Source organism: Vitis vinifera, chromosome 6 (assembly GCF_030704535.1).
Source record: "Vitis vinifera cultivar Pinot Noir 40024 chromosome 6, ASM3070453v1".
NCBI lineage: Eukaryota > Viridiplantae > Streptophyta > Magnoliopsida > Vitales > Vitaceae > Vitis > Vitis vinifera.
In genome coordinates, this window is record NC_081810.1 from 3,071,586 (window position 1) to 3,093,292 (window position 21,707).

Here is a 21,707-nt window from a genome sequence, read left to right on the forward strand (position 1 = left end):
TTTGCATGGACGGCGGGTGAGCAACGGTCAGACTCAGGTGCCCACGTGTCGAGAAGCGGACTCCAAACCACCTCTTGGTTCCCACTCTATTAACCATTTCACGTCCGTCCCATAACATAAAAAAGGTAAAGAGGTTCTCTCTCTTTCATTCTCTCTCTACTTTCCTTGTTCCTTGTTCCTTGTTCTAGCCTCTCTCTCTCTAAATTCATAGTCGGTTTCAGCTTTTCGGTTCCAGAAATTCTCTCCGCTTTCTCTGACACTATAATGTGGTGTTTTCTCAGTCGATTTTCTCTGTAAATTCCAGTGTTTTGGGTCTCTGAATCGTTTCATGAGGTAGTCTTCTAAACTTCTTTTGTGCGTTTACTTTTGAATACTCTAATCTGCATTTCTGGTTTTCTTTTGTACTGTTTGGTTAGCATGGCTTTGTGGAAGTGACTTTTTTCGCTTTTGAAGCAAAAGCAAGCTAATATTTCTCAGTTCCTGCTTTAAAATGCAGGAAAAATACTTGTAAACTACCGAAAGAAGATGCTTTCGTTTTCGAATTTCCTTTTTGTTTTCTTTCCGGTTTTGTTGTTCATGTTTGTATTTACGGTGCGTTGATTTTGTGATTTTCTTTCTTTTTGGATTTATTTGCGGGAATGTAACGGAGGGGGGCAGAGGCATTCTCTTAAGCTGCCTTGGGTTCTGAGAAAATGTAGGAGACAAAATAAGAATTTTGAACCTTATATCAGTGATTAAGAACGTAGGAGACTCAAGAACCTGAATGAACTAAGCCTCATACGAGTGTAAAACTATTTGGCCTAAGTGAGTTGAGTTATTTATAGTACGTGTAAGCATAACAGAAGGAATGATATTAACTATTAAAAAAATTGTAGGGGAAAAGTTTAAGACTTAAAAGTTTTATTTTTATTTTTAATTACCTTTTCCTCCATTTTCTCAGCAACCGAATTTGGTTGTCCATGGGAATTGAACGGTTTTGTTGTTTCTTACCTGGTACTTGAAGGTGGAAACTAGTTATTATGTTCGCAACCTTATCTGGCGATGGTGAAAAGTTGGAAGACTCAATAGTGAGGAATCTAAAGTGAGGTTATAATATCATTGGGTCAATAATTGATGTCCGATGCCTGGAAATTTGAGACTGTTAGCTGTTCCAGTGCTGTTGACAACTAAAGAAGATCGATCTTGCTTATGCATATTGATACCCAGGATATTATGAATATGAAATTTTAGATAATGGTTTTGCATCCTTGTATAAATGGTACTTTCCACATGCTAATAGTTCCAAATTTGAGAGTTGGACTAGTTATTGGTGCTCTGTTTTGCTTGCTTGTGTGGTTTTACAATATTAAGGGATAAGGCTTCCTGTAGGTTCTGGTGGCTTGTACCAGAAGGAACACCCACATTTAGGTGGGTTGCCTTTGTCAGATATTTATGAATATTTTTCTTTCAATCAGATACTGAAGATTTCCTTTGTTATAGCGATTTCTGGCTGCAACCTTCTTCATTTGAGTGGTTTCTAGTGTAATTTAGGATTAATTTAATGCTGGTGAGCTGAAACAATGCACATACCATATTGCATGAATATTTTATTCCACTGTTGTATGAACATTGAAATTATCAAATCTAGTTGGTAGACGTGTATGAACACTGGTGGAATACAGCAGTGATGATAATTTTAGAAGAATTGGTAGTGATGGGCAATACAATGGTGGTACTGGACACTGTTATGGTGGGGGTGTGGTGCTAATGGCTGGGGTTGTATGAGCTATAGTAGCATGATTCCGAGGAATCATAGTGGTGGCAGCAATGACAGAAGATTGTGCTCTGGTGATTCAGTGAATATGGGTTAGGTTTGTCTTAGCATCTGATGATCAATGATCATTCATTAGAAAATAAATTATAACTTTTAGTCTGGGGGTCTACTGGAAAAGAGTTTGAGTTAGCAGCAATGGTGCTGAGTTACAAGTGGGGGTTGACTTTACTGTGGTGGTGGTGACAGCGGAGGTTGATGACAGTGGTAGTGATTATTTATATTTATTTTATAAATCAGTTATTGCTAATTTTGCTACTGTGTCCATCCATTTTCTAATTAAGAAATAATGGTACCTTTCGGAGATTCACTTTAGTGGAAAAAGAATTTGACCATTTTGCAAGCTCTTATAGTAGTGTATATGAAGAAAAAGGACTCATTTTTATTAATCAAGAAGGTTGTAAATGGATATGTCTGTGGTTTATGCATGATATATGTTACTGTATTAAAAAATTGTTCAAAGCATTAAATTAGTCCAAGTAATAGATACAAGACAAAGCTGACCTTAATTCAAAAAAAGTTGTAATCCCAAGGCTCAATGAATCCTTTTGAAAAACAATTGGAAGATATAGGAATATGAATCAAGATAATTGAATTACTTAACTATATAGTAAGCTTTAAAATGAAATTCAAATATTTAACTAAAATAATGTTCCTGTAGGTATTGAGAAGGAAAATCACAGTTGTTGAAGGATCTTTTTTATTTTTATTTTTTTGGTTAATCGGGAATGTCTTACATTCTTTAACTTTAAACTTATATCCATGTTCCATATGTAATTATGCATGAATAACTTTGTTATATTTTTGGCAGACATTTTATTTATTAACAATAAATATACCATTGTGTTGGAAATTGTTAACAATTTTTAGATATACTTTTGTTAAGTTTTAAATGCAGTGATTTTGCATGGTGTGATGTATTTCTTGTCCTTGATTTTATGCCTGGCATTTTGAAGAAAATGTTAAGACATGGGCATGAAGAGCAGAAACTAGACACACCAAAGAATACCTCAAGTACTTTGGATGAGGGTGCAAACATGTTCACATATAAACTTATTGAGGTATGGTCATTTCTCGTACAAGTTGATGAAAATTTTTTTTTCTGCCTTTTCTTATGCACACCTGATTCAATTCTGGAATTGTGGCTTGCGGTGGAAGTTACTTTGCTCTCTTAGTTTGGGTGAAACATTTTCTTCCAGTCAATATTGTTCTAATGGTATTAGACACCGATTTGATTTGTAAGGCACTTCAAAAGGCAGTTTCTGTCTGTTGCTCCAGATGGGGAGCATTTTAGATTTTTAAATTAAAGTTGTTCACCTATAGTTTCTGAGCTATATTTGAAAACATGGTGTTATAGAGTGGAAACAGGACCCCATTTCTTATGAAGATGGAGGTATATGTTGAAAAGGGCACATGTGCAAGGCAACCACTGGGGGAGGACTCATGTCCAATGGATTATTTCCTTTAGAGCAATATATTCCCATGATGTCATCTGCTCTGTCCTTCTAACTTGGTCTTACTTGGCTGGGGACTAGCACCAAGGTAGGGCCAAGTCCATTAGTATAACTTGGTCTTAGCTGGGGACTAGCACCAAGATAGGCTAAGTCCATTAGTAATAGCCTCTGTACACATGTCCAGGCTCTCTTATAATGGTGCATTTTCCATTGACTTAGCCCCTAGCTAGCTTCTTCTCTTGACCCAACAAAGCCTAGCTTCCCTTCATAATGTGGCCCTTAAGTAGCCTCTAATACATGTTATTTATCAAAAAAAAAAAGTAGCCTCTAATACATGTTAAGGTTCTTACTGAGAATTTAAGTAGTTTATAAGTGAAAAGTTACATCTTTTTCTTTACCATTTTCTTGTAAATGATAAAGGTGTGGATTTTGGAGAACACTTCAGAAACTCTCTTTCTCCCTCTCTCTCTCCCGCCCTCCCTTCCTTTCTTCTCCTTTTTTATTCATTTTTTTGTTTTTCAGTTGTATCAAACAACTTGATATCAAAGCCTTGGTTTCTAGAGTGATTGAGTTCAAAGATCTCTTTTTGTTTATTCCCTTGTTTGTTTGCCTTCCAGGTCATTTTTATGACCCATTAATCTGTTGTTTACCTCTTCAAGTGTGGATTGGGGCTGCCAGTGGGGAAGGGTGTTAGCTTTATATACATTGTTGGCTCGTTATCCAACGGTTAAATCTTTAGAGTTAAAGTTGTGGAAGCCAAAAGGAGGAATATGAACACAATGTATACAGCCAAACACTTTGGATGAAGGGATTAAGGAAATAGGGGGCGATTTGGACACAAAAAGGACACAGGTGTGCCTGGAATTGTAAAATATGATATGAAAACTGATTGATGAGAAAAATAGCACATAAAAGGTTTGAAAATGAAAAGGAATAGTCATGGTAAAGGAAAGAAACAGTATACTGTATACCCTCAAGGAGATGACAGATGCTCCATTCAGAAACTCCATTTTGTTCAGGAGTTTTTACATGAATTTTTTGATAAATTATCCCATGATTGGAGAAATAAAAACCTAAACCTTGATCAGTGCATTCACTGCAATGATTTGTACGAATGGCACCAATTTTACATTGAATTGAACATCAAGCATGTTATTAAATATTTGAAGGCATCATATACATAAGTTTTATGTTTGAAAAGACAAGCCTAAGTGACTTGAGAGTAACTATCTAATAATATCAGAAAATAAGGATTCATAGATAGGGGCTCACAGGAGAAGGCCCCCAATCATCAGTTTAAACAAGATCAGAAAAAGCATTGTTGACTCATTATCTAATAACTTGACTTTTAGGAATTGAACCAGATCAGAAAAAGTATTGTTGACTCATTATCTAATAATTTGACTTTTTGGAGCTAAAAGATAGCTTAACAGCTCTTTTGATGGCGCATTTCTCGTGGATTTTGTCTCTAGCTAGCTTCACTTCTTGACCCAACAAACTGAAACCTCCTTAAAGCTCCCTATATGCAATAAACCATGACAAAATTTGGCACATTATTTTTTCCACTACACCGCACATCAGCCACTTGAATACCAACATAAACAAGTTGTTTGACCTTAATTTGGGGCATAATGTTGTTTTTTTAAAAATGAAGTTATTCTTAACTATTTTTTAGAGTACAAATGTAATGATCGGGTGTGGTTAGCATTTTTAGTTTGAAAAGTCTTATTTTGTGTGATGGTTGAAAAGTAAAAAAGAAAAGTGTTTGGAGAACACGTGTCAATTTCAGATTGGTGAATTTCGTTTTGTTGTGTTGGTCAATTAAACGAGTTGAAATTTTATGCCATGTCAGCCTTAGGGTAGAAAATTTCTTAGGATTTTAGAAATTGAAATTTTTCGGAAACGAAAAAAAAAAAAAGAATTAATTAAAAAAAAATTAATTAGAATTAATTAAGAGAAATTAAATTAAATTGATGAATAATAAAATTGAGAAAAATTAGTTTTAGATTGGTGTTAATAAATAAATTGTGTGTTAAAAAAAATGAGAAAAAAAAATGAATTGGAAATCAAATAAAACAATTAGAATAAACAAAAGAAATAAAATAAAAATATTATATTTGATTTCCAATTCATTTTTTTTTCCTCATTTTTTTTAACACACAATTTATTTATTAACACCAATCTAAAACTAATTTTTCTCAATTTTATTATTCATCAATTTAATTTAATTTCTCTTAATTAATTCTAATTAATTTTTTTTTTATTAATTCATTTTTTTTTTTCGTTTCCGGAAAATTTCAATTTCTAAAATCCTAAGAAATTTTCTACCCTAAGGCTGACATGGCATAAAATTTCAACTCGTTTAATTGACCGACACAATAAAACGAAATTCACCAATCCGAAATTGACACGTGTTCTCCAAACACTTTTCTTTTTTACTTTTCAACCATCACACAAAATAAGACTTTTCAAACTAAAAATGCTAACGTGGCATAAAATATCCGGTCATTACATCCTACCCCCCTAAAAGAAATTTCGTTCCGAAATTTAAACTAGCTTACCTTAAAATTCGTAGAAGAGTTGCGGATAGTGTCGTCTCATTTCTTCCTCAGGTTCCCAAGTGGCTTCTTCTATCCCATGGTGTTGCCACCACACTTTGACCGCAGGAATCACCTTGTTCCTGAACCTATGCTCTCCAACTTCCAGAATTCGTAAAGGTTCCTCCACATAAGAAGTATTTTCACTAATCTGAACATCTTGCAAGTCCACTACCCAAGTTGGATCTGGAGCACACTTCCTTAGCATTGATACATGGAAAACATCATGCACAAGGGACAACTGTTGAGGCAAAATTAACTTGTATGCCACTGGGCCAACTCTCTTATTAATCTGAAATGGTCCCACAATCCTAGGGGTTAACTTCCCCTTTTTCCCAAATCGAAATATGTCTCTTCGAGGGGACACTTTTACAAACACCCAATCCCCTTCCTCAAACTCCAAGGGCCTTCTCCTTTTGTCTGCATAACTTTTTTGTCTATCTTGGGCAATCTTAAGTTTTTCCTTGATGAGTTGTATCTTCTCTGTAGTCTCTTAGACAATCTCAGGTCCCAACAAACGACTCTCACCCATCTCTATCCAACACAAAGGCGATCTACAAGGTCTCCCATAGAGTGCTTCATAAGGTGCCATGTCAATACTAGATTGGTAACTGTTGTTATAAGCAAACTCTGCCAAAGGTAAGTAATCTGCCCAATTTCCTCCAAAATCCAAAACACAAGCCCTTAACATGTCTTCTAAGATCTGGATCACTCTCTCTGATTGACCATCTGTCTGAGGGTGAAAAGCGGTGCTAAAATTCAATTGGGTGTCCAAAGCCCTTTGTAAACTCTGCCAAAACTGAGAAGTAAACTTAGGGTCCCTGTCAGACACTATAGATACAGGTATCCCATGCAATCTCATAATCTCCTGTGTATACAACTTAGCCAAAGAGTTCATGGAATCAGTAGTTTTCATGGCTAGAAAATGAGCTGACATAGTAAGACGGCCCACAATCACCCAAACTCCATTTTTCTTGCTTCTAGTTCTTGGCAACCCTATCACAAAGTCCATAGTGATATTATCCCACTTCCACTTAGGTATAGGTAAAGGTTGCAACAACCCTGCAGGCCTCTGGTGTTCAGCCTTCACTTGCTGACAAATCTGACAATTAGCTACAAACTGAGCAATATCTCTCTTCATCCCACTCCACCAAAACTGTCTCTTTAAGTCTTGATACATCTTGGTATTCCCAGGGTGGATGGTATACTTCGCCCTATGAGCATCTACTAGAAGTTCATTTCTCAACTCCACATCTTTTGGCACACACAATCTCCCTTTGAACCTCACACTCCCATCTTCATACATAGACCAATTTTCATCTATTTCACCTGCTACCAACTGGGCTTTAACCTTTTCTAAAAACTCATCATGAACTTGGGCCTCCACTATTCTCTGGATAACCATTGGTCTAGCTAATATACTTTACAAGCATGGACCATGCCTTTCCAAACCAAGACATAATTCAAAATCCTCAATAACTGCATGCATCTCAAACTCTCTCAACTCCAAGCTAGACAGTTGGCCAACACTCTTCCTACTCAAGGCATCTGCTACAACATTCGTCTTTCCTGGATGATAATGAAGAGCAAAATCATAATCTTCCAATGTCTCCATCCATCTCCTTTGCCTAGAGTTCAGATCCTTTTGAGTGAAAATATATTTCAAACTCTTGTGATCAGAGTACACCTCAAACTTCTCTCCATACAAATAGTGTCTCCAAGTCTTAAGGGCAAACACCACTGCTGCAAGCTCCAAATCATGTGTTGGATAATTCCGCTCATGCTGCTTGAACTGTCTTGAGGCATAAGCTACCACCTTGCCTTGCTGCATTAGCACACACCCTAGCCCCACTGTGGAAGCATCACAATAAATTGTAAACAACTCTCCACTAATAGGAGCAGTTAACACTGGAGCAGTGGTCAATTTCTGCTTCAACTCCTGGAAAGCATTCTCACACTCCTCATTCCAATCAAACTTCACCCCTTTTCTAGTCAACCGAGTCATTGGTGCTGCAATTCTAGAGAAGTCTTCCACAAACCTCCTATAATATCCAGCCAACCCCAAGAAACTTCTAACCTCAAATACATTAATAGGCCTTTGCCACTCCTGTACAGCTTCCACCTTGGAATGGTCTACTGCTATTCCTGCCTCAGAAACCACATGGCCTAAGAAATTCACTTCAATAAGCCAAAACTCACTTTTGTCCAACTTCCCATACAATTGATGCTTTCTCAAAGTTTTAAGGGTGGTCACCAAATGTTGCTTATGCTCCTCCAAACTCCTGGAGTAGATCAAGATGTCATCCACAAAGACAATCACAAATTGATCCAAGTAAGCACGAAATACTCTGTTCATTAAATCCATGAAAGCAGCAGGGGCATTAGTTAACCCAAAAGGCATGACTAAGAACTCATAATGCCCATATCTCGTTCTAAAAGCGGTTTTAGAAACATCTTCTTCCCTAACCCTCAATTGATGATACCCAGTTCTCAAGTCAATCTTACTAAAATACTTTGCACCCTTCAACTGATCAAACAAGTCATCTATCCTTGGAAGAGGATACTTGTTCTTCACAGTAACTCTATTCAACTTCCTATAGTCAATACATAACCTTAGTGTGCCATCCTTTTTCTTCACAAACAACACTGGGGCTCCCCATGGCGATGTACTTGGACGAATAAAACCCTTACCCAACAATTCATCTAACTGAGTTTTCAATTCTCTCAACTCAAGAGGGGCCATCCTATAAGGGGATACTGAAATAGGATCAGTTCCTGGGTATACTTCAATAGAGAAATCAAACTCTCTATGAGGTGGTAAACCTGGTAACTCATCTGGGAATACATCCTGAAACTTCCTCACCACTGGAATTTCTGTAATGTCCTTCTGGGCTTTCTCCTTACCACAAAGGCAAGCTAGGAAATTTATTGATCCCTTCCTCAACACATACTGATAGCACGGATCGGACTGCGAAAAAGGCAAACTAACACACTTCCCTCCAACAAAGCAAACCTCAAATCCCTCTGGCAGACAAAATATTATCCTACGGCGATGACAATCAATAACCACTCTATACACTGTCAACCAATCCATTCCCAAGATAACATCATACCTAGTCATATCCAAAATCCTCAAGTCCACATTTAGTGCTCTATCTGCCAAGGTAATAACATACCCCTTACATATTCTATCAACTCTAGAATTCGTACCCATAGGGGACTCAATAAGTAACAAATTTTCTACCCTTTCTGTTTTCAACCCCAATGCATTAGCACAAGATGCAGAAATGAAAGAATGAGTTGCACCAGTATCAAACAAAACACGCATCCAAGTACTATATACCAAAATCATACCTTCCACCAAAAGGGCGTCCTCCTCTGGCTCTGTTGGGGTCAAGGCAAAAACTCTTCCTGCTGCCTGCCTTCCCCTACCTCTAGCATTCGACCCTTGAGAAGAACGGGTCTGACTACTCATAGTAGCTCTCTTGGTTCCCTGCGCTGCTGGGGGTAATTGTGGCATCTGGTAGTAAGGCAATTGAAATTGAGGGGGTTGGAAAGACACTATTGGTTGCTGCTGAGAACTTCCCTGAGACTGAGGTTGAGCCTGCTGTATACCCCGCAATGGGCAAGCCCTCCATAAGTGGTCTCTCGCTCCACAACCATAACATACTCTATTAGTAGCCACCCTCTGAGCACTCTGCTCACCTCCTGCATAGAATGAGGAATGCCTCTCAGACTGCTGAGTCCTCTGCCTCTGCTGCGGACCTTGAGATCTCCCCTGGGAACTTTCCCCCATTCTTTGTTTCCCTTTTCTATCCCCTCTTTGCTCGCGAATTTGGTTGGTCTCCTCAATATTCTGCTCCACCAACAAAGCCCTCTTAACCAACTCAGAATAATCCCTTATAGTCAGTGAGACTAATCTGTTCCTAATAGCAGGCCTCAATCCCTGCTGGAACCTCCTAGCCTTTTCTCCTTCCTCACTGATCATCCCCAAAGCAAAACGAGACAACTCTGAGAAACGTGACTCATACTCTAGCACCGACATGGTTCCTTGGATGAGGTGCTCAAACTCCATCCTCTTGGCATGCTTAGCCACCTCCCCAAAATACTTGCCTAGGAAGATTCTCTCAAATTCCTCCCAGGTCATAACCTCAATGTCATACACCCTTTTCATTGATTCCCACCAGAAATCCGCTTTATCAACAAGCATATATGTTCAGCTGCTTCAGTACTAGGCTCTCCATTAAAAGATGGAGGCTGCATCACCATGAACCTCTTCATTGCTTCCATTTGGCTCATTACTGGCCTCTCAGTGCGGCTCCTCCTATGTGAGTGGCCTGAATCCTCATGGCCTTGGGTACCTCCTGATCTCCTAGAACCCTGGCCTCTCATCAATTCAACAGTTTCTCTCAACTCTCTTCTTACTTCTCGGAGTTCTTCTCTTACTGTCTCCAACTCCTCATTCCTCTCTGATCTTCCTCCTCTGGTCCTTCCCGCCATTTCAAATTTAACAATCCCTAATTCCATCACATTACCAAGGTGAGCAAAAAGAAATTTCACATGTACACACTTAGCAATTTCAACAATTATAAAAAATTTGACTTTCATACAATCACAATACATAATTCAATTAATCATCCACTCGTTAATTAACACATACAAAAATCATAACATTGCAACACTCATAAACACCCACAAACATTGACCCCAAGGTATTATTGCAACCTTGGCTCTGATACCACGCTGTCACGACCCAAATTCCGGGCGACCCAAAATTTTGCCCGTGACCCTAGGTCAAAGGTTTGACCCTAAGGGTTTCTCCTATTCCACGTTGGCAGTCAACTAAAACACTCTGAATTTTTTTTTTTTTTCACATATAAGTCCCACTAGGTTCTCACCAACTAACAATATTTCAAACCTTACTCAAACACATTAAGATTTAATAAACATCATTGCATTCCAAAATAAAATTTCATAAAAATCCCCTTAATCAAATTAAGGTCTTATTACATTATCCATAATTCACTTATTACAAGGTCTCAATACCACAAACACAATAAAAAAAATAAAGCACATCCCACCAAACCGCTTCAGGGGCATCCTGAAGTCCTCCCTGTCCTACTTGTGGATCCTCAGGAGTGATATCTGCATCTAAAAATATATTAAAAAGAAGGGGTGAGCATTTCCACATTGCTCAGTAGGGTGCCTAACACCCAAAGGGTTAATGGGGGATTACTATATTTTGAGAACCCAAACGCAACAGTTCACCAATATAAATCAAGTCACACAATTTAACATATAACATTAAACTCAATTCCACAACATCCAATCATTAAATGAATGCATATAAACGTATGACACACAATCATACAATGCACTATCGTTTTCGGGCTTTCACCAAAGGATACGCGTCCGCACCCAAATATACTCCTCATTCGGAGTCTTCCCGGGGTAAACTTTTGGGTCTTTCACCCTAGTGATCTCTCTCCCTTCTTAGTTCACCTCACACGGGTTTTCACTTTTCATCACTATTTTATTTTTTTCCATTTCATACACTTTTCACAATTTTTTTTTTCTTCATACAACCATGATGCAAATGAATGCCAAACTCCAAAATTCCTTAATAATTTCAACAATTTCAACAACCCAATAAAATAAAATTTTGACATTAAAATTCCCGAAAATATACCAACGAATTTTCGGAAATTCACACATCAATATACTTGAATTTATATCACAATTTCAGAATTTTTCAATAATTCTAATAATTCCTAATATTTGAAAATAACTAATTTTTCACAATAAAATTACCGTAAATATTCCAATCAATTTTCAAAAATTCATAAATCACTAGATTTGAAATCTTGCCCTAATTTCGGAATTTTCCTACATTTTTAACAATTTTTAACAACCTAAAATAATTATTTATCAATTACAAAGAATTCCGAAAATTATAAAAAAATCCAGAAAAAATCTCAAATCATTCCAAAAAAATTCACACAACATCACAATTACCTACTTAACTCATAATTATCAGATTTATAATTTTTTCCAATGAAAAATACATTAAATTTGAGTTTTAGGGTTAGTTTTCCCCTACCACAAATCTGAGAATTTGGCCGTTAAAAACGAAATCAGCCACCGTAGACTTGTTCCTCTAGTCGAATAGAGTATTTCCTCCGAATTTGGGCCGAAACGGAGATCGTTTGGTCGTCCAAATGGCCGGTCAAAGATCCGGCGAGTGCCCTAATTCAACAGCCGCTGCTCCTTTCTTCTCCCCGCGTTCTCTCCTTTTCAAAAACTCCTCCTTTTCTTTTTTCTTTTTTTTAACAACAAAGGCTTCCTACCACCAACCCATATCTAAGCCCAATCCATATCTAAGCTCAATCCATATCTAAGCCCAATCCATTTCATAATGGGTTGTAAAAGAAAAAAAGATATGAAATGGATTGAGCTTAGATATGGGCTGGTGGTAGGAAGCCTTTGTTGTTAAAAAAAAAAAAAAAAAAGGAAAAGGAGGAGTTTTTGAAAAGGGCAGAACGCGGGGAGAAGAAAGGAGCAGCGGCTGTGGAATTAGGGCACTCGCCGGATCTTTGACCGGCCGTTTGGACGACTAAACGATCTTCATTTCGGCCCAAATTCGGAGGAAATACTCTATTCGACTAGAGAAACAAGTCTACGGTGGTTGATTTCGTTTTTAACGGCCAAATTCTCGGATTTGTGGTAGGGGAAAACTAACCCTAAAACTCAAATTTAATGTATTTTTCATTGGAAAAAATTATAAATCTGATAATTATGAGTTAAGTAGGTAATTGTGATGTTGTGTGAATTTTTTTGGAATGATTTGAGATTTTTTTGTAATTTCCGGAATTCTTTGTAATTGATAAATAATTATTTTAGGTTGTTAAAAATTGTTAGAAATGTAGGAAAATTCCGGAATTAGGGCAAGATTTCAAATCTAGTGATTTATGAATTTTTGAAAATTGATTGGAATATTTGCGGTAATTTTATTGTGAAAAATTAGTTATTTTCAAATATTAGGAATTATTAGAATTATTGAAAAATTCTGAAATTGTGATATAAATTCAAGTATATTGATGTGTAAATTTCCGAAAATTCGTTGGTATATTTTCGGGAATTTTAATGTGAAAATTTTATTTTATTGGGTTATTGAAAATGTTGGAATTGTTGAAATTAATGAAAAGTGAAAACCCGTGTGAGGCGAACTAAGAAGGGAGAGATCCCTAGGGTGAAAGACCTAAAAGTTTACACCGGGAAGACTCCGAATGGGGAGTATATTTGGGTGCGGACGCGTATCCTTCGGTGAAAGCCCGAGAATGATAGTGCATTGTATGATTGTGTGTCATACGTTTATATGCATTCATTTAATGATTGGATGTTGTGGAATTGAGTTTAATGTTATATGTTAAATTGTGTGACTTGATTTATATTGGTGAACTGTTGCGTTTGGGTTCTCAAAATATAGTAATCCCCCATTAACCCTTTGGGTGTTAGGCACCCTACTGAGCAATGTGGAAATGCTCACCCCTTCTTTTTTATATATTTTTAGATGCAGATATCATTCCTGAGGATCCACAGGGAGGACTTCAGGATGCCCCTGAAGCGGTTTAGTGGGATGTACTTTATTTTTTTTATTGTGTTTGTGGTATTGAGACCTTGTAATAACAGGGAGGACTTCAGGATGCCTCTGAAGCGGTTTAGTGGGATGTGCTTTTTTTTTTTTATTGTGTTTGTGGTATTGAGACATTGTAATAAGTGAATTATGGATAATGTAATAAGACCTTAATTTGATTAAGGGGATTTTTATGAAATTTTATTTTGGAATGCAATGATGTTTATTAAATCTTAATGTGTTTGAGTAAGGTTTGAAATATTGTTAGTTGGTGAGAATCTAGTGGGACTTATATGTGAAAAAAAAAAAAAAATTCGGAGTGTTTTAGTTGACTGCCAACGTGGAATAGGAGAAACCCTTAGGGTCAAACCTTTGACCTGGGGTCACAGGCCAAATTTTGGGTCGCCCGGAATTTGGGCCGTGACAACAAAGGTCCTTATTTTTTCATTGGGCTTTTAAATCTAGAGTCAATGTTTAACATTTGGAGATTTGGTTGGTGATAAAATAAGATTAGGTTTTATTTATGCTGTTCTGACAAAGGGTTTCAAAGGTGGGGAAGTAAATTCTATTGGGGGCAATTTGAGGGTTTTGGGCTAAATTAATGGAAATGGGATTGAATGCTTTGAATTTGATGATTTTAATACCTAGAGAATTTAGATTGAGTTATCTTTTCTGACTATTACTTTATTTCTAACTTGAGGGTGTTTACAGTGCATGTTGTTTGTGGGTTTTGACTGTGGAAATATGGGTAACATCACTATTGGGGGTTTTTTTGCTTACATTTTAGTTTGTAGCTTATCTACTTCACCTTTAGTGTAGCTTTGAAGCCCTTCTGGATCCCACATTTAAATTTGCTGTTGTCCTGTGAATAGGTGATAGGTTTGGAGGCAAAAAAAAACAAAAAAAAAAATTTGCTGTTGCCATGTGAATAGGTGATAAAATTGGAGCAAACAACAGATATAGTGTAGATGTTCTGTGGTGGTAATAGAACCTCAGTATTCTAATTAATATGATTTGAGACATTCTATGGATAAATGTTTAAGGTGTTTTTAGTAATTTTGCTTTCTTTTCTTGGCTCACTCTCTCTTTCTCTCTGGCTCTCTGTCTCTTGACATTCTCTCTTCTTTTTGTCTAGGCTGAGGGCAATGGATCCTTGTTTACTTACCCAGAGGATGAAGGCATTGGAGTGGAGTATTTACTAGCGGAACCTAAGTGTAACAATTTGGTTGATGATGTTTTAGGTTTTGAGACATTGAATCCTCAGAAATTCTTCAGTGTTGGAGATTTTTCACACGCTGTTGAGAATGACCAAAGAAAAATTGATGGTGGTAATAGTCTATTCAAGTTGTAATTGTATGTTTAGCTAACTTCTTGTCTTTCTCTCTTCTGGTCAATAGTTACCATAATATGTACAATGCAGAAATTGTTAGGATAACTGCTGCTAGCTGTGGATCAACTTTCTTGTTGGCCAATGTTGGAAATAACATGTCTTTCCTGTGCAAGTGCTATTAAAAGTATTAGGTCTGAAAGAGAACATCTAGGGTTCTGTTGTAAGATTGGAGAGCCTATTTGAATCTCATACTGCACAATGGAAACGTAGGTTTGGTTCTTTGCTGCCAATGTAGAGTCAATCAACATATCTGTGGATAATATGCAAATGAAACATTGCTCGGGGTCTAATTTGCTGCTGATGTAGAATCACTCACTACATTTTTGGTCTGTTTAGGTGCTACATCCTTTTCTTAGGCCTTGGGAAATGTCCATTCAGAGGAAAACACCAATGATAGTGTCACTCACTGTAAAGGTTCTCCTTTTCCATGATATGAGTTCTGGAGAGTAGCTATTGAAATTGCCTACAGTTTTTGAAATTCTCGAGTTGAATATGGGTTTTCTGTAAGTTCTTAATTTTTAAGATATAATTTGCACATTGGTCTAATTTTTAAAAGCAAATTAAAAGGTGTTAGCGAAAGAGTGGGATTAAAAATCATTTGTACTTGAGCCAGTCAAATGATTGAAGTGCTTTTGTTGTATATGCTGCCTTAGAATGCATGTTTTTTCCCCAAGTTTTAGATTTGTCTTGGAAACTCAATTCTATTTGGCTTTCAAAATCACCATGTTTCCCTACACTTTCTTGAAAAAAATTCACTTGTAGATGTGCTTCGGTTAGTCCTGCCAGTTGGGAGCTCTTGTATCTGAAGATTAGAGACATCATTACATGTTGATTTTTCTATTTCACTTGTCAAGGTCATAAATCAGCTTGCAGAAATGTTTAGTAGTTCATTCTGGCTTAGCCCATTAATTGGCCCACTGATATCTGGCTTAAGAAGGGTGCTGCATGTGTCATTACTATGGACTATGGGGTGGTTTTATGATACATTTTATCTGAGCTATTCATGTAAAAAATCACTTTGTATACAACATGAGGTTATACAAGTAACATGAATGCCTTGTCTTGTTCTCTCTTAAAGATTAAAAAACTAGTTGGCTTGTGAGAATAACACACATTGATGTCTGCACATATTGATGCATGCAAAATAGTTGTCAACATTCTTGATTGTTAGATTATAGTTTGCATGTTCACATTTATGTGCATCTATTTATGGAGATTTTTAATGTATTTAATTTATTATAAATAGAATTTGGTCTGCCCCTGTAAAGAAAATGGAATTTGGTTTGTTCTTTGACATATGCCTACTGAATTGATGGATCTTCATGTTTCCAACACATGGTTTCTATGATTTCTTTTTCTACCTACAACATTTGGTTCTGATGTTCTAAAGCTTCCTAGAAGCTGAAACTTTTGTAGGGGCAATAGTACCTAGTTTGTAGAGTGTTATTGAGATAGTCTTAGTGAGGCAAACAAATGCAAAATGGTTTGCTTGTTCTTCAGTTTTGACATTTGGAGCTTCTTACAGAAGTCAGGGCTATTTTAATGGTTCAATGCTAACACATTCCTTTGTAAACTATGTTTTAACTAGTAATTCAACAGAGAAACACAATGGATGTCTTGTTCTGTTGATTTGAAGATTGGGGGTGTTACTAGCACTTGATGAGAGTTGGTGTTTTTTGTTGAGCAATTTGGGTATCTCTTTTTTGTTTATAGTTGGTTTAGCTTTTTCTATTTGTTTAGTTATTTGCTTTTCTAATAATGCTTTCATATGTGATTTGTAACTCAGATGCACAGGATTCTAATTTCACTCGAGAAGAAGAGCATGCAAGCCTAGAAGTATGATCATATTCTATATTTGGCTGTTCTTTGGTTTTTCAGCATATCTTTATGAGGATATGTCTAGATGTTATCTTTTTCTTCCATAATTAGATCTGTTTGCTATATATATTAGTATGTATTATTGCCAAAAGCTCTTGTTGGTAGTGGTTGCATTGTGTCATATTATCCCACTACTTTTTACGCCTTTAGTTCCACTTGTTCTGCTCTTGAACTATTCTTTTTGTGCACAATTATGGAAGAATTCTGTATATTTCTCACTGATAATTTGATAGAATACAGGCTGTAGAAGAAAAAGGAAATGAACAAATCCCATAAAATCAGGAAACTAACTATCCTGAGATTATGCACACTAAATCCTGTACACATATCCAGACTGATCATTCAATTATTTTTCAAATCTATCATCTTTCCCATACTCCCCTGCAAGCTGGTTTGAATAGTCAATCATTCTTAGCTTGCTTGTAAAATCATCAAATAACTGTCTAGGAAGCCCTTTGGTGGTGCATCAGCCAGCTCTCAGTTAGTAGAGACATGATATGCATATTACTTCTTTTTCCTGTTTCTCCTTGATAAAAGTGTCAATGTACCTCACCATGCTTGGTGCGACCATGTTGTACTGAAATATGAGCAATATTGATAGCAGCTTTATTGTCACAATATAATTTCCTAGGAGTCACAAGAAAATTTCAATTCCTAAAGTAGCATCTTCAACCATAGCAACTCACAGATACCTTGTACAACAGCTCTGAATTAAGTCTCTGCACTACACTTTACAACAAATGAATGTTTTTTACTCCTTCAAGGTACTAAGTTACCTCCGACAAATGTACAATACCCAGAAGTAGATCTCATTTGATTTACTAAACCAGCCCAATTTGCATCATAAAATGCATCAACATGCACTCGTTCTCCTTTCTCAAAGAGTGCGGAAAAGCGCTTACTGTGACTCTCATCCACCCATCTGTTCCACCAGAATTTAGTGTACATACCATTTCTAAATCTGAATAGCTGTCCCAATCTTAAAATCATCCCATACTCTTCTAATGATCTTCCTTAAGTTCACTCCAAAAGACACTCACCTCTAGGGTGCTCCATCCCTCATCCATTTCCTTATATTTGGCTTGAATGAACTTTCTCCATGTACTGTCATTGTCATTGGCAAACCTTAATAACCATTTACCTAGTAAGGTCGGTTTAAAACCTTCAACCTCCTGATCCCTAAACCATCATACTTCTTATCCTTACAAACAATTACCCATCTCACTAGATGCATTTTCCTTCCTTCTAGGTGATCAGACCTTTGGAAATCTTTTTGAATTTTTTCTGATCTAATCCTTACCCCTGTGGGGGCACGAAGTAAAATTTTGAGCTATCCCTTTGAAGCTCAAAAAATGAGAAGATTTTTCGTTAAAAAGTGCCGAGTAGGAAGTCTTATTAACTGCATCAAAAAAAAAAAATTCTCTAGTGGCCCTTAGAAGCATAAAAAATTGGAGAGAATTAATTTTCTTAACTTTCAAATTTAGTAAAATGCTAATGTACACCATATGCTCTCCCTGCACAAAATTTAACGTCTGAAGATGCATTTAGATTTTATTTCTAGGAATGAATGTTTTCTGAAATGTGTGTATCTATTAAATTGAATTGGTTTGTCATCTTCTTGCTTACTGCTGGATTCAGACTGCCCATGTTTGGTAAAGCTATGCCCCTCAAACATGTTTTTTTGCTTCATTTAATAATGTTCTGCTTCAGGCAACAGTTTTTATCTGTGAGGAAATGTATAGATAAATTAGTTAGTTAAAAAGTGTTTAGTGCTATCATGAGGAGGCTCTTCATTTGTAGTTTCTTGATGGAATGCTGGAAGGAACTGAAGGAGTTCTTCAAGGGATGAATAAAGTACCATGTTCTTGTGAAGATTTTCTTTTGGGTAAATCCTTCTGTGATATACATTCTTATTATTATTATTATTATTTTTATGTCGATTGCTGCTTTATTTTGGCATCCTAATTTTTTTCCTTCTCTCTCTCTCTCTCTGTTGTCTTTTTTGGATTTTCTTTTCTACATTTTTTTGTAGATACCAAACTTGCTGATCCAGTTCCAAATTTGGAGCATGGTCCATGTGGAGGCTCCTCTTTTGGAAACTTGGGTTTGGAGAGCCCCTCTTCAAGTTTCAATGGAAGAGATTCTGGTGTTAAATATACTTATAATCAGAATTCTTCTTTGCATGACAACATGACAATTCATGGATTACATGAGGACTTTAAGAACATATTTGGAGGAGGAACATCAATTAAGGACAAGCAGTGGCTAAAACTCCATATTTCATTTGGTTTGCAGAACCTTGTAGAGTTGGACAACGGTTTGAACCTCTTGAAACAGGGTGTAACTTTCAATGAGAATGAAGCCAAATCAAACTTCTCATCTAGGAATGAGTTCTGCAGCAGTGCATTCATCTCCTTCTCAAGTGTGGTCAATGATAAAACAGTGTCAGGACGCCAACAAGTGAAAAATGATTCTTTGCAGACATTATCTTCTGATGATAACAGAGTTGGATTTTGTATTCTAGATTCAGGAGAAAAAGATTTGCTTGTTACACAAAAAAGATTGCGTAAGCCCACTCGGAGGTACATTGAAGAACCTTCAGAGCAGAAAGGAAAATATCATAGTAGAAAATGTGGAATTTCTTATAAAAGGTCGAGGGATAAATTTCCACATGTTGGATCTCATGAGCAGCATCGCCAAGCTGGATTTGGAGCATCATCATTGGATTGTCAACAGGAATTCTTTGAAGGAGCCTGTATCCAAGTACCATTTGGTCTTCCTGTACAGGAAGGGTGCTCAAAGAGAAATACATCAATTTTGGTAAGCATGTTCTTGTTGAATGGATTGCACGAAAGTTTGTTATATGTTTTACCTTTTCACAGGTGTTTTAAAGCCTGAATTTGGCTGTTGATTCAGCTGAGAAGATGGGTTGTTCCAACTTGGTTGAGAACATGGGTTGTTCTTCTTCTTGAGAGTTTCGTTGTGGTATAAAAGTTTCATTTCCATGGGATGGACTAAGGTGGTTCTTTTCTCAAAGATGACACTTTTCTTCCACATCTTATTCCTTCAGCAGCCAGATAGGTCTTCCCAATATTCTCAAATCAATGTTGACATCACATTATTCTCCTTGCTCAATATTGTATATGGTTTATAGATGTATCCATTCTCATTTCCCTAGAGCTATTTTAATTGTTATTCACACATATATGCATGTTTGGCTAAATACATGTGATTCTTGAGTAAAATTTCTTGACATAAAATTTCATAGATGTCATTTTTGTGCAGGGGTGCCAGGAATCCGAGGATTGCAAGGACAGTGGAAGCTTGGTTCCAAATGAAATTTCTGAAATGGAGCCTTTTCCAGCTGAATCTCAAGATGATATGTCTGAAGACGATTGTATCACGATTATAAATACTCAAAAAGGTAGAAGTCGTAGAAAACACCATATGTTGTGGACACTTTCTGAGGTGATGAAGTTGATTGAAGGTGTTTCTCAGTATGGTGTTGGAAGGTGGACTGAAATAAAGCGGCTACTTTTTTCATCATCTACTCATCGCACATCTGTAGATCTTAAGGTATTGGCACTTTTCAGTTTTTGTATGATAAATTCGATATTTGTTATTCTTCAAGATCTGATATTTGGTATCCAACCTGGGATTTCAGGACAAATGGCGTAATCTTCTAAGAGCTAGCTGCACAAGGTTGCATAATAAGAGAGAGGTTGGACTAAAACTGGTATCTTTTTGTTGTTTCATAATTTTTTTCTTTTTTTGTTGCCCTTTTAAACTATATAATAGACATTATTATAATGAAATCGTAACTTAGGCTGATCAAATTATTGGTTTATTCTATTTGGACTGATCTTTGGTGTATTCTAAATCTCATGGATGCTACATGATTCTTTCAATTGTCAAAATCTTGGTATTCCTAGGTATCTGAGGTTGTCTAGATACAAGAAATGTCATATGCATGCAATAGGTAGAAAGATGCACCAGACTGATGATGGCAAAGCGGAAACTTGTCACTTCCATATTTTGTAAAATTTCAAACTATAAGTTAGTCATGTTCCATAATGATTCCTTCAATTACATCACAATAATGTAATGATTTTTGGCGGCTTGCAGATGCCTATTTATATTGTATACTAATTTTCTTTGTTTCTTGTTGACCACTCTTGCCTTTGCTCTGAAGAAGGGTGAGCATTGATCTGTTCTCTAACTTTTGCAGTGTGTTGCCCAGGAGAGAGGGCTATACTTTCTCATACTTTAATTCTTGGAAATTGCATTTTTATCATAAAAGCTGAGATCTCTTTGACAACATGGTTGATGCAGGTCGAGCAAGGACGCAAGCATGCATCCCACCAAATTCCGCAGTCTGTTCTGGGCCGTGTGAGAGAGCTGGCCCTCATTTATCCATACCCAAGAGGACGCAAGTCCAAGGATACGTGTACCCCTGTTGTGTCTCCCATCCCTTCCTCCACGGGTAAACTGGTTCCCATGTCGACTGCTGTAAAAGGGTAATATAGTCTTATAGAGCAAAAAAGTTACTTTGAAATGTGAACTGAACCACTTACAGACTCGAAATGTTTTACTCGGAAAAACGAACAGTTGAAAATGAAGGTTCACCCCCATCAAATACCGATCAGTTTTCTTCTCTACTTGGCATGTACAGGCATGGTGGTTTTATGTCTAAATCCTTTTAGAGTGGGATGGATGGCTGAACGTGTTGCTTGTACAAGCATCTTCAATCTTTGAATCCAATTGCTTGTAACTGGTTGTTGACACTTTTGATTGACATGTCGTTCTCCTGCAGATACGTAAAAACAAAACCACTGCTAAATGGGACCAACTTCATATGGACTAAAAAAACAAAGATGACAGATGTCATTTTTTTACGCGCTTTCCCATATACCTCTCATGTTTGTTATTATTTGGGTATGATATG

General features: G+C 36.7%; 1 protein-coding gene across 2 annotated transcripts; it reads left to right on the forward strand.

Moving 5' to 3' along the window:
* The first annotated feature begins 137 nt into the window (after nucleotides 1-137).
* Nucleotides 138-21,544, forward strand: LOC100853565 (uncharacterized). 2 transcript variants are annotated; one of them, XM_010652903.3, is made up of 9 exons: nucleotides 138-333; nucleotides 2,767-2,871; nucleotides 14,630-14,822; nucleotides 16,671-16,720; nucleotides 18,563-18,647; nucleotides 18,795-19,582; nucleotides 20,048-20,338; nucleotides 20,427-20,483; nucleotides 21,095-21,544. In XM_010652903.3, the coding sequence occupies exons 2-9, from the start codon at nucleotides 2,770-2,772 to the stop codon at nucleotides 21,281-21,283; spliced, it is 1,755 nt and encodes a 584-aa protein (XP_010651205.1). In that variant the 5' UTR covers nucleotides 138-333; nucleotides 2,767-2,769; the 3' UTR covers nucleotides 21,284-21,544. The 2 variants fall into 2 exon arrangements, with proteins under 2 accessions (XP_010651205.1, XP_059593393.1); XM_059737410.1 differs by having other exon boundaries at nucleotides 2,778-2,871.
* The last annotated feature ends 163 nt before the right edge of the window (nucleotides 21,545-21,707 follow it).

Bases quoted from the DNA above. Each gene is read 5' to 3' on its own strand.
- LOC100853565 (XM_010652903.3), top strand. From the start codon at position 2,770: ATGTTAAGACATGGGCATGAAGAGCAGAAACTAGACACACCAAAGAAT. The intron at 18,648-18,794 runs GTAAATCCTTCT...ATTTTTTTGTAG, and splicing joins TTGTGAAGATTTTCTTTTGG to ATACCAAACTTGCTGATCCA. The intron at 19,583-20,047 runs GTAAGCATGTTC...ATTTTTGTGCAG, and splicing joins AGAGAAATACATCAATTTTG to GGGTGCCAGGAATCCGAGGA.